This window comes from Microchirus variegatus (assembly GCF_963457635.1).
Source record: "Microchirus variegatus genome assembly, chromosome: 8".
NCBI classification, from domain to species: Eukaryota; Metazoa; Chordata; class Actinopteri; order Pleuronectiformes; family Soleidae; genus Microchirus; species Microchirus variegatus.
Window position 1 is genome coordinate 20,656,271 of NC_139809.1, and position 13,760 is coordinate 20,670,030.

At 41.6% G+C, this 13,760-nt stretch overlaps 1 protein-coding gene across 1 annotated transcript in view; it reads right to left on the reverse strand.

Annotated features, from left to right (window-relative positions):
* The window catches only part of pclob (piccolo presynaptic cytomatrix protein b), a gene marked incomplete at both ends in the record, with an annotated part of 78,793 nt that overhangs the window by 18,073 nt on the left and 46,960 nt on the right, over positions 1 to 13,760 (reverse strand). Inside the window, 12 exons of the mRNA XM_083894276.1 lie at positions 281 to 695; positions 912 to 1,020; positions 2,512 to 2,637; positions 2,724 to 2,799; positions 2,917 to 3,005; positions 4,117 to 4,143; positions 4,433 to 4,501; positions 6,262 to 7,312; positions 7,628 to 8,453; positions 8,824 to 9,089; positions 9,244 to 10,811; positions 11,263 to 12,970. Of these exons, the coding sequence (XP_083750402.1) occupies positions 281 to 695; positions 912 to 1,020; positions 2,512 to 2,637; positions 2,724 to 2,799; positions 2,917 to 3,005; positions 4,117 to 4,143; positions 4,433 to 4,501; positions 6,262 to 7,312; positions 7,628 to 8,453; positions 8,824 to 9,089; positions 9,244 to 10,811; positions 11,263 to 12,970 (6,330 nt within the window). The remainder of the gene's footprint in view (positions 1 to 280; positions 696 to 911; positions 1,021 to 2,511; positions 2,638 to 2,723; positions 2,800 to 2,916; positions 3,006 to 4,116; positions 4,144 to 4,432; positions 4,502 to 6,261; positions 7,313 to 7,627; positions 8,454 to 8,823; positions 9,090 to 9,243; positions 10,812 to 11,262; positions 12,971 to 13,760) is intronic.

Sequence of the window (13,760 nt, forward strand, 5' to 3'; positions counted from 1 at the left end):
AAGCTGGTTTGCATTATTTACACTATTACATCGATGTACAACACAATTTCCTCTTTCACACAGCGTTTATATACACGCTGTAGGCACAGCCACCAGGAGCAATGGGGGGTTAAGTGTCTTGCCCAAGGTCACATTAAGATGTAGACTAGCGCAGCCAAGAATCAAATCCACAACCTTCCAGTTGAAAGACTACTCGCTATACCACTGGCCGAACATGAACTGACAATCAAATAATATTGCGCGTCTGAGATGAGCAGGTACGTTCTCAAATAAAATCCACTACCTTGTGTCGCTGTTTCTTGTTTATGGCAGGGGATGCTGGCTGACCAGGGCTCGGCACACCACTGGAGGCAGCCGATCCAGTTCCGGAATGGAGTAGAGCCGAATGCTCCAGTGCAGACAGGACACCCAAACCACCAGGCACAATTCCTGTCCCAGCAACACCAGGACCTTGCTGCTGAGACACCTTCTGCAGCTCTGCTGCCAACTGCTTAGGATCCACTCCCGGTGAACGCTGGCCACCTTTCAGAGACAAACAACCATTGTAATCCTCAATGTGTGCAGGTGAAACGGATACACAGATACATGCATACATGCAGACATGACACAACAAATCCTTGTACATACCAGCCTTAAGCTGGACATGGTGCTCCAGGGCTTGTGGGTGCTCAGGGTCAGACAGCATATTAAGGTCGCTGTTTGGATCCATACAGGAAATTTATAAAGGAATATCAACCAGTGTTTTCTTAGCAGTAATCGGTCATTGAGTGATATTTGACAGTTGAAGGGGTGGAATGGATAGAGTAAGGAGGGATGAGGAGGGCGTGTGTGTGCAGAGTCACCATATTGTGACTAAACATGTAAGAGTTTCAGTGGGACAGAGGGGTAATGATGACAGATGTATAACTTACAGTCTCAGGCAGAGCTCCACCTCTGCACATGGCTGGCCCATGATGCGCTGCACTTCTTCATAAGTCTTTCCCATCAGAGGGACTCCATTCCACTCTAGTACCTGCATTCCTGTGGGGCATTTAAGGTGAAGCAGATAGATGTCGAGACTGCGGGCAAAAATGCTTCACCTCATCTCTAAATATCAGACATGATTTTTTTTTTCTGAATGCAGCAACATATGTACTCATATAATAACACTAGTCTATAGACGATATACACAAATTACTGTATATAAAGAAAGATGGACTGTGCCTCTTATCACCTCACATATTTACTAAATATACATAAAATTCCCTAATAAATAAAATACTACTATTTTTATTTAATCAATTAAATTTAATTGCATTATAGAATATAAATACATTGCACAATAAAAATATGACCACCAGTCCCCAAACGTGAAGCAGGTGACACAAATTTAAATTTAATGAAATTGGTTTTATCTTGAATATAATAAAATGGTAAATGGTACCATCTCGGAATACTTTAATCTGTTGAGGAGAACAAGGCAGGGGACACTTTTCTTTTGATTTTGGCATTTTGCAGAGCCATGTTGACTTAGCCATTATCACCTCACACACACAGCACAGCAACCTCTGTCAAAACAATAATTGCACTGCAAACCGAAACTTGCAACCCAAGGGCAGAGCAGTACAAGGCCTCACTTACACAACATAAACCTGCAGGTCCTTAGATTAGACTTCTGCTTATGAAGCAACTCAGCAGCTGCTGCAACAATAAAGGCTTGAATTAATATCTCCATACCCGGCTCTGCATGAGCTAGTGCACATGCTCACTCTGTCTAATTCATCATATCCTCCCCCGCTTTATTTCTTCTTGCACCTTAAGGCATGAAACAACTGCCAATTTCTTTCAGTGGGAAGTAAACACCAAATCAAAAGCCCGACCAGTTACTATTTGCCAATCTACCTACCTACATAAACAGCTATTTAAAATGAGCTGATCATCCTTCACCCTCTCCTTTGTACAAAAGTCATGTCTGTTGAGTTTCCACTGTAGAGAGAGCTATGAAACAATTTAGCACCAAGGAAATATCTTCAAACTGTGAGTATCTCCATTTGTATTCCATCCATTTACGATCCAAACCATAAACCCAATCACTTTAAAACTCTTGACTGCAAATAAGAATTGAATGGGTTTTTAAATGATTATTGGGCTAATTATTGTGTGTGTGTGTGTGCGTGTGAGAGAGAGAGAGGGAGCATGTGTACGTGTCTATAAAGATGCTAAATATAGCTTAGTGACTAACAGAGCCTAATGCTGTGGATGAAGGAGTTCACAGACTTTTTTTCTGCATTTATATGCAATGTCGAAATGAGACATGACAGACCACAACACAGAAGGCTGCTGCAGCCGTGCATCTCAACTCACTGATTCAGACAGTGACTTATAGGGAATAAATAACAGTTGAAAGACCACGTGAAATAATGCCAAGTCATTTGGGCTGTGTTAATTGTTCACAAAAGATATAATTGAAAAGTCTTAACTTTGAACTGCACAAGGTATGTGTTCTAGTAGATTCATGGAATGTGATCTTACCCTCTACAACTTTTCCTGTGTGTTCTGCCACACCACCAGGAATAACCTTTGCAATGTAGGCTCCGATCTCTCCACTGCCCCCTGGAATGTCTTTGCCACCCACGACACAGATCCCAAGTCCATGCCCTGAGGGAAAGTAAACTGATTAGCAAAACAATCATAGTAAATAAGCACAGAAACCCATGTTTGTGTGACATGTCTGTTTTTTTTACCTGACACACTGGTGTCCATGGGGTCTCTCTTGAGCATGGTCCGAGTGTGAGGGAAGGCATAAGGAACCAGTTTGATCTGAAAATTGGTTTCATAAACAGAGGTTTTCCATGCTGAATATTTCATAATTGTTCAAAAACAATAATGGTTCTGGTTAGGGTAAGGAAGCAATATTTTGTGAAGTGGAATGCTCACCTGTCTCCTGTCTGACATGTTTCCACCCTGAAGGTGTCCTTCTCTCGGCTTGTCAAACCAGTCTGTGTCCTCTCTCCTCAGATGGTAGGCTAGGCAGGGAGAAGCAGTGGTTAAAAGCCATGTACAAACAATCAATCACACAAACCCTGTACCCCTGGTAGCTTGATAAATTAGCTTTTAAACCATGGTAATGACTACTTGGGCAGCAATTATTTTTGCACAATCATCCTTTGGCTATAGTATGTGTCACACAGTTAGCAATGCATCAATTCACTTGTGTAAGGGCAGGGGAATCATTGGTACTTCAGAGGAGTATAAACCCTATGTCACCCTATCCATTCCATCTCTCAGCTGAAATGATGGAAACACTGAGAAAAGGATTAAAACATTTGAGTTCGGCATGCTTATGATATCATGCAATGCTCAGAATGCAGATGTTTCTCTCCTCCTTTTCATAGCTGCTGTGTATGAAACATTATCACTGAAAGAAGCTCTACCAGACTTTGTTGAAAAGCCAACATTTTATATATATTTTTTCATATAATATTTTCACTCCAATTTCAGAAAACCACAATATAAAATACTGTAAACCACTGCAGAGTGTGCTATCACGTGCTGTTCAATTATGAAATGTACCAAACACAGAAATCTAGCACCCTTTTCAATAATGATAATCTGAAACAAAGTGGTCGTCACTTTACTGTCATAATTGCAAAGCTAAGAAAACTTGCATCTTTCAACACGAAAGCAAACTTACATTTTACAAAAAGCACAGCATTAGTAAACAGTGTCAGCATCAACCTTCAGAATTTGGAGAATGTATGTAATGTATATTTATCTACCACAATTTTGTGGTAACACTTGTGCAGGGTCACATCATATACACATATTTTTTTGGCAAAAGTGCATGAATATGAATACTAGAAATGGGTTATTCCAGAATGATGTGTAACTCGATTCACTACAATACGGTATATGACACAAAAGAGATCAATATTGCCATGAATGGATTTGACATGTCAATTACTGCTAAATGACATGCATTGATCTGCTAAATGACATGTATTGTATACTACTGATATGTGGGTCATTCCAGAATGGGTCTGGTTTAGGAAATCAACCAGAAAAGTTGGATCATTCAGAACCATGGTATGTGGCATGGAGGTGTAGTCGCTACATGGGAATTGAATGCTTCCTCACCTTCTATATTCCAGTTTGGGCCTCCAGCTAGGGTACAAAGTTGTATATATGTATATTTAAAAATGTGTTAACATGTTTTATTGAATCTAACAAACTACAGAAACTGTGCTACCTTTTATTGTGAGCATATTTGAGCACATGCACTGTACAAGCAGTCAATAAAAGTTGCAAATTTTAACTACAATAAGTCTGACCTGTCAGTAAAGGTACTATGTATGCAAACATGTTAATAAAAACAAAACAAAACTTATCAAATTATGTCAGACTGAGCCATAGTGGCATAAAGGGCTTTAATCAGTACCATGAGATACTCTACCGTGTCTGATACTTTCATGAAAGATTCTGGAATCATCTCTGTTCAAAGCCAGCATGGACTCACTTAGTGCTGTAATCAAGGCAGATGGACATACATCATCTTCTTATCAAGAGCTAAACTCTAATGATTCCTTATAAAACGCTCTTAAATCATGTGTTACTATCATACATTGTGTGATAATCAGTGTGGACACAAAACCCTCTTAAACCTTCCCCATGAGTTTTGCAAATGCCATTTTACTGTAGCGTCTCATTTATTTATAAAAATTGAATTCACACTGTCTTCAGTATTCCAATGGTATGTATATTAACTGAATTCCATACTATGTGTTCATATCTAAAGGAACAGAATTATCCGATCTCGTGAATCTCTGCCAATTCCACACTAACAAATGTGGAGATAATACATGTCAATATTTTCTGTCAATCACTAGAAGACATAGACATCTCTCATAGCAATGAGACATAGACTGCAACATTAAGCAAGCACAGAACATTCACTTTATTTAGACAGAAATTGGAAATAACATAAATCAGACAACATGCAAGATTGCAAAATCAGATACAGATAGAAAATGAAAGACATACAGTAATATAATAAGAAAGATACAGTAAACACAACACAACTGAGACAGAAAGATATCATGCTGAACGTGAATTATGACACAGTCCTTGAGAGAGCTGAAATGTACCACAACTTGCATTACTTTTTCAAATATTTTGATTAGTCCTTAATGTGTATGTGTCCCTGACAGACCAGGAATAACAACACAAAGGGAATGCAATAAACTCTTCAGCACATTGAAATTTCAGGACTCTGCAGTATGCCTTTCAAAGTTCTGCAGCTATTGCTCTCCAAAAAAGCTAAAGGATGCTTCAGAATAGTAAATGCAAATTATACACAGATTTATCTTGGTGGCAGTGACCTACTTCTGATAGTGCTTTGTTTTGTAGATAGACATTGTTGGAGGGGGGTGTAAGACAATCCCCAGATATTCCATGTCATACCTTCATTTTAAGTCTACTATCACAGGATTTAGCAGATAAAACAGCATCCAGGTGGTTTTCTAAAGCATCGCAGAAAGTCCAGATGCCAGCAATTGATAGAGTTTCAAACTTGTAAAATATGTAATGGTGATTAAGCGCATGTAATCTATTGTATGTACAGTATAAGGCACTTTACATTTGATGTAATTTTATGTTATATTGTTACTATGTTGGACAGTTGCTCTAATATAATAAATACATACAAAAAAAACCAAAAACAACAATACTTGCCATTATATGTCACAAGCATTCATTATATATGTATGCAGGAGTGAATCCATACCAACTTTCTTAATCAGTTTATATCTGCAATTAATTCACAGATGTTCCCAATTAAGAACTCTGTTTAGGATGCCTATTAAATGTTTCACTATAAAGCAGCTGTAATGTTGACTATATGAATAAGTTCAAGCCTAAAGATTGTGTGCCTTGTAATGCTGTTACACTGGGCTTTAAGTTTAAGGAGGAAAGCTGATGCAAAATAAAAAGAGAAAGCATGCTGATGAAATAAAAGACCGGACATGAATATAACTGATTAGTGACATACATAAACTCAGGTCGAGAGTGTTATGTATCGGTGAGCATGCATGCAAACCACTCATGTTTCATTTATTGTGACAGAGGGAAATACAAAAAAAACAAACAATCAACAACTATTTAGCACACAGATGCTTGGGAAAGAACCATTTAGAACACAAAGTCAGTCACACCACTAAGCATCAGCATGCATGACAAGCATGTCCAAACAGCCGAGTTGCTGCATCAGGCTGAGGATCCATTTACCTTCACTGTCCGACATGGCACCTTGCAAGTCATCCATGATGAATGCAATGTCTCGATCGTATCCCCTTGTTCGAGATTCCTCCCTCATATGTTGTTGTACCTCTGGCAGGGAATGGCTGGACCCAAACTGGTCCCTAGAGTCAGCAGAGATTGGAGGGAGAGGTCCAGCCGAGGCTCTCGCCATGCCCATAGGCTGCCCCACTGGGCTCAGAGGGCTCTCCTCCTCAGAGTTCTGAGCCACAATGGGGATACGGCCCCGGCTTTGGCTGATAGGTAAACTAGTTGGCTTTGCTCTGGCCATGCCAGAGGCAAATGCTGCATCCAGGACCTCTCCCTCCGTTTTTAGTCTAAGTGAGGAGCTAGATAAATCACGTTTGATAGAAAGATCCAAGCCATAGACAGAAGAGGGGCGGGAGGAGGGGCGAGATGAAGGTCGGGAACGTGAGCCACTGGGGTAGGTCCCATCATCCTGGGCAGTGGCCCTGATCGCGGGTCCCAATCCAATGGACTGCCCAAGATTAAGAGAAACAGCTAGGTTGGCCCCCAAAGAGGAGCCCAAATATTTTTGCTGCTCAGACAAGTTCTTTCTTAGCCCAAATGTAATTTCATCCTGAAGCAACCTGGCTCTAGCTGCCAGGTTAGTCACAGAGGAGGCCCCAGATCCCATGTAACTTCCAAAGTCAGGCTCCAGGTCCCTACTTTCTTGAATTGGAGAACATTTTGTAACTACTTTAGGGTCTATTAGGGCCTTTTTGTTCTTCATCTGTTTCTGGTAAAGCACAGCTGCTGGGAGTTGCTTTGCAGCCTGTTTTTCAAGGGTGAGCCTGCCAATGCTGTATTTCTCCCCTTTAGGAAAGTGACGAAAACTGCTGTCACTGGGGAGAAACTGGGGTAGGCCCAGACTTGTCAAGTGTTCCAGCCCCTCAGTTCCTCTCCTGAACTCCTGCTTGATTTGTTGCTTCAGTAGTTTCAGCTCATATGGTTCCTCCATAGTGTCATCTTCTCCTTTACAATAACCTTGTAGACGGGATGTGCCTAAAAAATCTGCCACCTAAATGAAGAAAATATAAGTGCTTACATGTGTAATACTTATAGAATAATTAAATATGACAATTATTACCTAGATAAATTTTTGGAACAGTTTTTCAGTGCCCTTTCAATTAACCATAATGCTGCGTTCTTAATATGATATGCAACCGTGCATCATGGGCATAAAACAAACAGCATAGCACAGTTCTTATTTTTTAAAATTTTAAATTGACGTAGTGAGAGATTCATGTGCCACAAAAAAGTGACCAAATGGCATGTAAACTGTAAATCAAATGATAAGAAAACTATAGACTTGCTGTAATAGTGCAGTATTTACCTCTGCTGTGCGCCTGACTTCTGCTGCTCTGAGAAGCCTGTCTGCTTTGGACAACTCTTTATCAGGCAAACTGAATCCAGAACCCAAGCCAGTGTTGCTTAGCCCTGTTGAAGCCTTGGTAAGCTCCCCTATGTCCTCAATCAACACATAGTTCCTGGCATTGTGGTGGTCAATGTCAGCATAGAAAGAATCAGCTGAGATGCTGGACATAGGACTAGAGGCCATGCTCCTTTCCTCTATCCCCAGCCTCAAATCCAAGCTGCCATACTTGCCTCCCAAGTGAGCAACACCATATCCACTTTCTGAAGAGGTTGGTACAATTAGCAGAGGCTGGTTGCGTATTACTTCGTAGTTGGTGGTGATCTTGGGCTCTAAATCAGACAGAGTAGTTTGTCGCTGCTTTCCCTGTTGCAAGAGCAGTGCATGTTGGTAGCTGCTAGGTTGAGCCTGGGCGTGGGACAGGGATAGAGATGAATAAGGAGACACTTGGTGGTAAAGGGACTGCTGCTGATAAAGATTCTGTTGGGTGTAGTGGCTCGTGGTTTGTGTCTGAGGAACATATTGGGCATAGTGTGAGTATGGACTAGTAAGTGTGTTGTACTGGGAATCAGCTTCCGTCTGTGGGGGGATGAATTGGTCAAACTCCGATTGGGGAGCCGTCCGTGGTCTCTCCAGGCCATCACCCCTTGCTTCTCTGATGTTGCTAACCTCACTATCTGACATATAATCTCTTTCCTCTGCCACCCCCTGGAGATAGGCCCTTTCTCTTTTCTCTCTCTCCTTCAGCAAGGCCTCCTTACGCCGATTAATACCCATCTCCAGGTACCTATAAGATAGATAGAATTTTTTTTTATTATTTATTTTTTGTTTTAGAATTTAAGCATTCTATTAACATAATAACCAAATATGTTCCAGGTCCTCACACATTTGTACCTGTTTACTATGTGTGAGTGTGGAGAGGTCTCATTGTGTGATGTCAAGGCAGCCTTTTAGCCCATAAGCTATCAAGGTAAAAGGGGAACCATGCAGATGAATTAGGAATGATGATTTCAGGAGAGGGACAAAATGCAATGATGCAATAGTAATCAATTAACAGTATATTAATTGATCACTAACACTTAGTTAATTTGCGTTATATGTTCTGAAAGAAGGTATAATACTCGAAATTTGTTGATTTTAATTCTGTAGTAACTCACCGCAGCTTGGCATCGATCTCTTTTTCCTCTTCATCTAGCTCAGCCTGTTTCTTACGAAGTTTGGATGATTCTCTCTCCACCAGATCAAGCTCCTTGTCAATATCCTGCAGTATCTTTGCACGAGCCATTGTTGTACTGCGGGCAAGGCGGCGACGTGCAGAGTTGGTGCTGTAGCCTGACCGTCCTGTCAAAGACTCGTCCTCAGGAGGAGGGTCCGGTAGTGTCCGTTTCACCTTCTTACCTGAGCCAGTAGAAGAGCCTCTACCCTATTATGTAAGATGAAAATAAAATGTAAATTATATACACAGCTATTATTATTTGGAATCCAAAACAGTGTTATCATTCTACAAGTATCAGCAACATTTTAGTTATTTTATCAATGATGGTAATTCTTTTTAATTACATTTTGAAATGACTTACAGAATAGATGTCTGCACTGTATCCACCCATCCTGTCTTCTGTTGAAGGACTAAGGGACATAGGATCAGATAGGGATTTCTGACCAGATTTCAATATACGTGGACCAGAGGAAAATCTGGCTGGGTCAGCAGTTAACATTCTCTGGCCTCCAAGAGATTTTTCTGGAGATAGTGGGGAGACTGCGGTATAAAAGACTTTAGATTTAGAGGGGAGATCTGCTGTTAGGTGGGTACTGTAGGCCACCTCAATAGGTGCATGTCTTCTATCTGAGTCCGTCTGACAGCTCAGACTGCCACCTCTCTGCGAGTTTTCTGGAGCTGAGATATGTTTGATGATTTCCACCTTTGTGTCCATCTGGACATTAGGACGTTTGATTGATCCAGAGTGGTCAGTCTGGACAGATATCTCTGCTACTGTCTGGATAGCAATGCTAGAGACCTTGGAGCCATGTTTCCCATCACTGCTATGTTTTCGAGAGCGTCGACGAGCTTTTGAAGGAGCATCCCAGTCATCTTGGTCCTCATCATCAGACTGAGCTGAGCTATCAGCACTTCTCTTAATCTTCTTTCTCTTCCCTACATGCTGCTTCTCTGCTGAGTCTTCATCATCTGTCTGCACTCCACTATCAATTATTCTTTTACATGTGTCCTGATCAGCTTGCGGCTTCTTTACTAAGCTAAGTTGGTCTTGGTTTTCCTCTAAATATGTTCCAATACATGAAGTTGTAGACTCATCTCTGACTGGCCAGTACTGGCCACCGTCTCCCACTCCTGCATATTTAGCATCAAGGAGATTTCCTGTAGGACCACTGCTACCATAGTGCTCATCTAGCTGGCGTTGGAGTTGCAATTGGAGTTGTTGGATTTGTTGCAGCTGCTCTTTCTGCTGGGCATAGGTCTCCTGCTGGGCCACCATATGTGCATGGTGCTCTTCCTCTTGCTGTAAGAGAAGCTGCTGTTTTAGTGCCTGAAGTTCCTCAAGCTCCCTTTGAACCATAAGCTGCTCCTGTTCACGGTAACGCTGAATTTCCTGCCTCTCCCATTCCAACTCCTCAGCAAGACAAAGCTGTTTAAGCTTTTCTAACTCTAGAATCTCCCTCTCCATCTGATACTGGGCCATCTTGGTATTGTCTAGGCCAGGGAACATTGGGGAAGAGGCCAAAGCATCAAGAGAGGCAGCAATTGCTTCCAGGGTTATATCTGAGTACATATCTGGATAACCTGTTATAATGTCAGTCAAAGTTGGGGGTATGAGCTCCTTAGGTAGACCTGTGTCATAAGGAATTATCTGTCCTGGGTCTGTAGTAGGAATGAAGCCATAAGGTTGTGGCAATAACTGGTTTTGGACTGTTGAAGTAGGAGTTAAGGTGGTGCTAAAGACTGAGCCTGGTTGAGTTGTAATTGCATATGTGGATGGAACTGGGGCAGCAACAGAGGAGTAAACGATTCCATCTGAGGTTCTTAGAACACTATTTATACCAAAACCAGCTGCAGAAACCTGGGAGTAAGGAGTTGTAGTCATCCCAGGATAGTCTCCAGTAGCTTTGTTTGTGTAGTCAAGAGCTTTACCTGCGATGAAAAGTCCAGAGATAAAAAAAAATGTACTTAACAAAACACAATAATTCTAGAAACAATCATAATGCACTGTATATCACTTGATTGTCATGCAGCTTGGCTTTACAAAGAGTACCACTGCACATGCATATCTGCAGTTATTTTGGCTAGCAAGATGCAAAGCCAAAATATTGAGGGAGCACACGAAGGCACACAAATGCATCTGTATCAAGACAAAAAGAAAAAAAGGCAGCTGTTACTCAAAGCATGCATATTAAACAACTGAAACATTTAAGGGAAGCATTAAGGGAAAATAATCACATGAATCTTCACTATTGAAATGAATGAACTGTAACTGTGTACGTAAGTAAAAGAATAAATCCTCTAATTGATTAAATCAGTTTAATGCAAGACCCAAAAGAAAGCAAAACATGCAGGTTAAACAAACTCATACTCCCATACTCACCAGATGGAAGTTTGGTAGCAGTGAGGTCTATAGCACCATCCGAAGTTCCAATGAGATAGTTATAGTCACTGTTGGGGTCACCAGAGAAAAGTCCTGCTTCTGTAAGGTTGGTCTCAGACATTGATGCTTTTACACCATTCATGCCTTTGATTCTATAAATTCCAGCCTTGTCGTATTGGTAATGGTCATCTCTGTCACCAAAATGGTCGTCAGGCTGGGTTGTAACTGGGGGCTGTCTTCTGCAGCTTCCTGTAAATGGAAGTTTGTAAATGACATCACAGCATACACTCCTCCTACCAGCTGTAAGGTCAACTGGAGTTCCATCATCCTCTACAACAGTGGTCACCACTCCTGGGCTTGTGCTTGATAAAGCTACCATCGCTCTCACTGGTCTGTAGTTGGAGAGATCCATGGCTTCTAGGGAAAGAACAGGACCTTCATTGGTGACAGCTGCCGGTTGTTTGACTGCTGGTGAGACAAGACCTCCAAAGGAGAGATTAATGGGTATATCCTGAGCTGTAGTTGCAACAGCACTGAATACAGTCTCAGAGTTCACAGGTTTATATACAATCTGTGATATTGGTTCAAATGGTTTGCATGATTTGACAGGCAGAGGTAATGCCATAACATGGCCTTGTATATCAAGGGGTTTCTCAGCTGCAGCTTTATTATATGAAGCGATGGTGGCTGTACAAGTAACTATTGTGATGCTGTCTGTGACAACAGACAATGTGGTTGCAGGGGTGATCTGTGAACTAAGATTCACTATCTCAGGCTGCACTGCTGTAATTTGACGGCCACTGGAGTCACTTGAAAAAGACTGTCGACGTGAGTCAGGCTGTGTCAGGTCCATGCCTTGTTCTGTCATTCTGACACCAACCTTCATTGTGCGTAAATCAATGACATCACCGGGGTATATCAGCTTCCCATTCTTTTTCAGGGGAGGTTGGACTTTAGCTACTTCTGGTTGCATTGTGATTGCTATACTTGGTGAAGGGGCCTGTGGAAGTCTTTCATGTACAACAGAAACAGTGGTCCTCTGGACCTCAGTGGTTACCACCTGAGTGACCAGACTAGGTAGGCTCTCAGGGGGTTGCCCTAAAGTGGATACTGAAGAAGAATACATGTGACTCATACTTGAGACCACCTTTTCTGGTCCCCGAATCTCTTGGCTCTCAATAGACTCTTGCTGAATTTTAGTGATGGAAACTGGGGCCACAGAAACAGCCTGTGGAATGTCCTGTGCAGTGGGTATTGAGGTTCTCCGAGCATATGCCTCAGTGGTTATTATTTCCAGAGGCTGATCAAATTCAGATGAGTAAGTTATTACGTGTGGTTGTTGTTCTGTTGAGGAAATAGATTCTCTTCTGTAAGGCACATGGATTCCATAACCTTCCATGGGAATGTCTATCTCCGATGGCATGTTTACGACCTGTGCTGACTGTAATGGTTGCTGCATAGTTATGGATTCTCTCCTGGTTGCAGCAAAGGCAATAACTTGGTTGGGTATGGATGGTACAGATGTCCTCTGCTTACTTGTGGTTTCCTCTGTATTAATAATTCCTACTGGCATGGATAATGGAACTGAAGCTACATCAGTACTTTGTGTTATAATCTCTATGGGAGTCTCACATTCAGGCTGCAATGCAATGACCTCCAGTGGTGGTGTAGAATTTGAAATGACAGAAGACGAAATTGCTTCATTGACCTGTGGTAAATAAGGAACAAAAGGTACTTCTGGTTGCACTACAATTTGCTGCACATCAGTCACAAGAGGTGATTGTGTTATTTTAGTACCTGCTGGGATTATCACCTTATCAATTGGGGCTAGCAGTATTGACTTAGCTACTTCAGGTATTGGGGTAAAATCAGCTGTTACATGTTGAAATTGTGATACTGTAGATGCTGATGATGGTCCACTTTCAGCAGCATCGATGGAAATAACCTCAGTGAGTGATTCAAACATTGTAGGCAGGGTTTCCACATTTGGATGCTGTTCTGGCTCCACTTGGAAAGGCTGGAAACGTTGTAGTATTGATTCAGCAATGGTGTGACTATCTGTGAGTAAAATTTGGTCTGCAGGTTGTGTTATTGCATCAACTTCTGTCAGTTGCTCATGAACAGGAAGTTGCTGACCCACTTCAGTTATAAATGATACTATAGACCCTTCAGAGAGATTAGGATGTATACTCTGTTCTTTCTGTAGCATTTCTATTTGAGTTGCAATCTGTGGGTAACTAACAGTTGAAGGGTCTGTAGCTGATCTATTTTGTGGACCTAGTGGATCTAAAGGTTGCAGTGGTACAACTACAACTTCTTTCAGTGGCTGTGGCTGCACGGGTACAGTTGTTATTGGGACCTGAGAAACTTCTGGTGGAGCTGTTGTTACCTCTATTGACATATGTTGTTGGTGAGCAACAGATGGTATAGCCTGTGTTCTTACTGAGTCTTGGATTGTCACAGGTTGAATAAGAACCTTAGGGGGCATCGAGATTAGC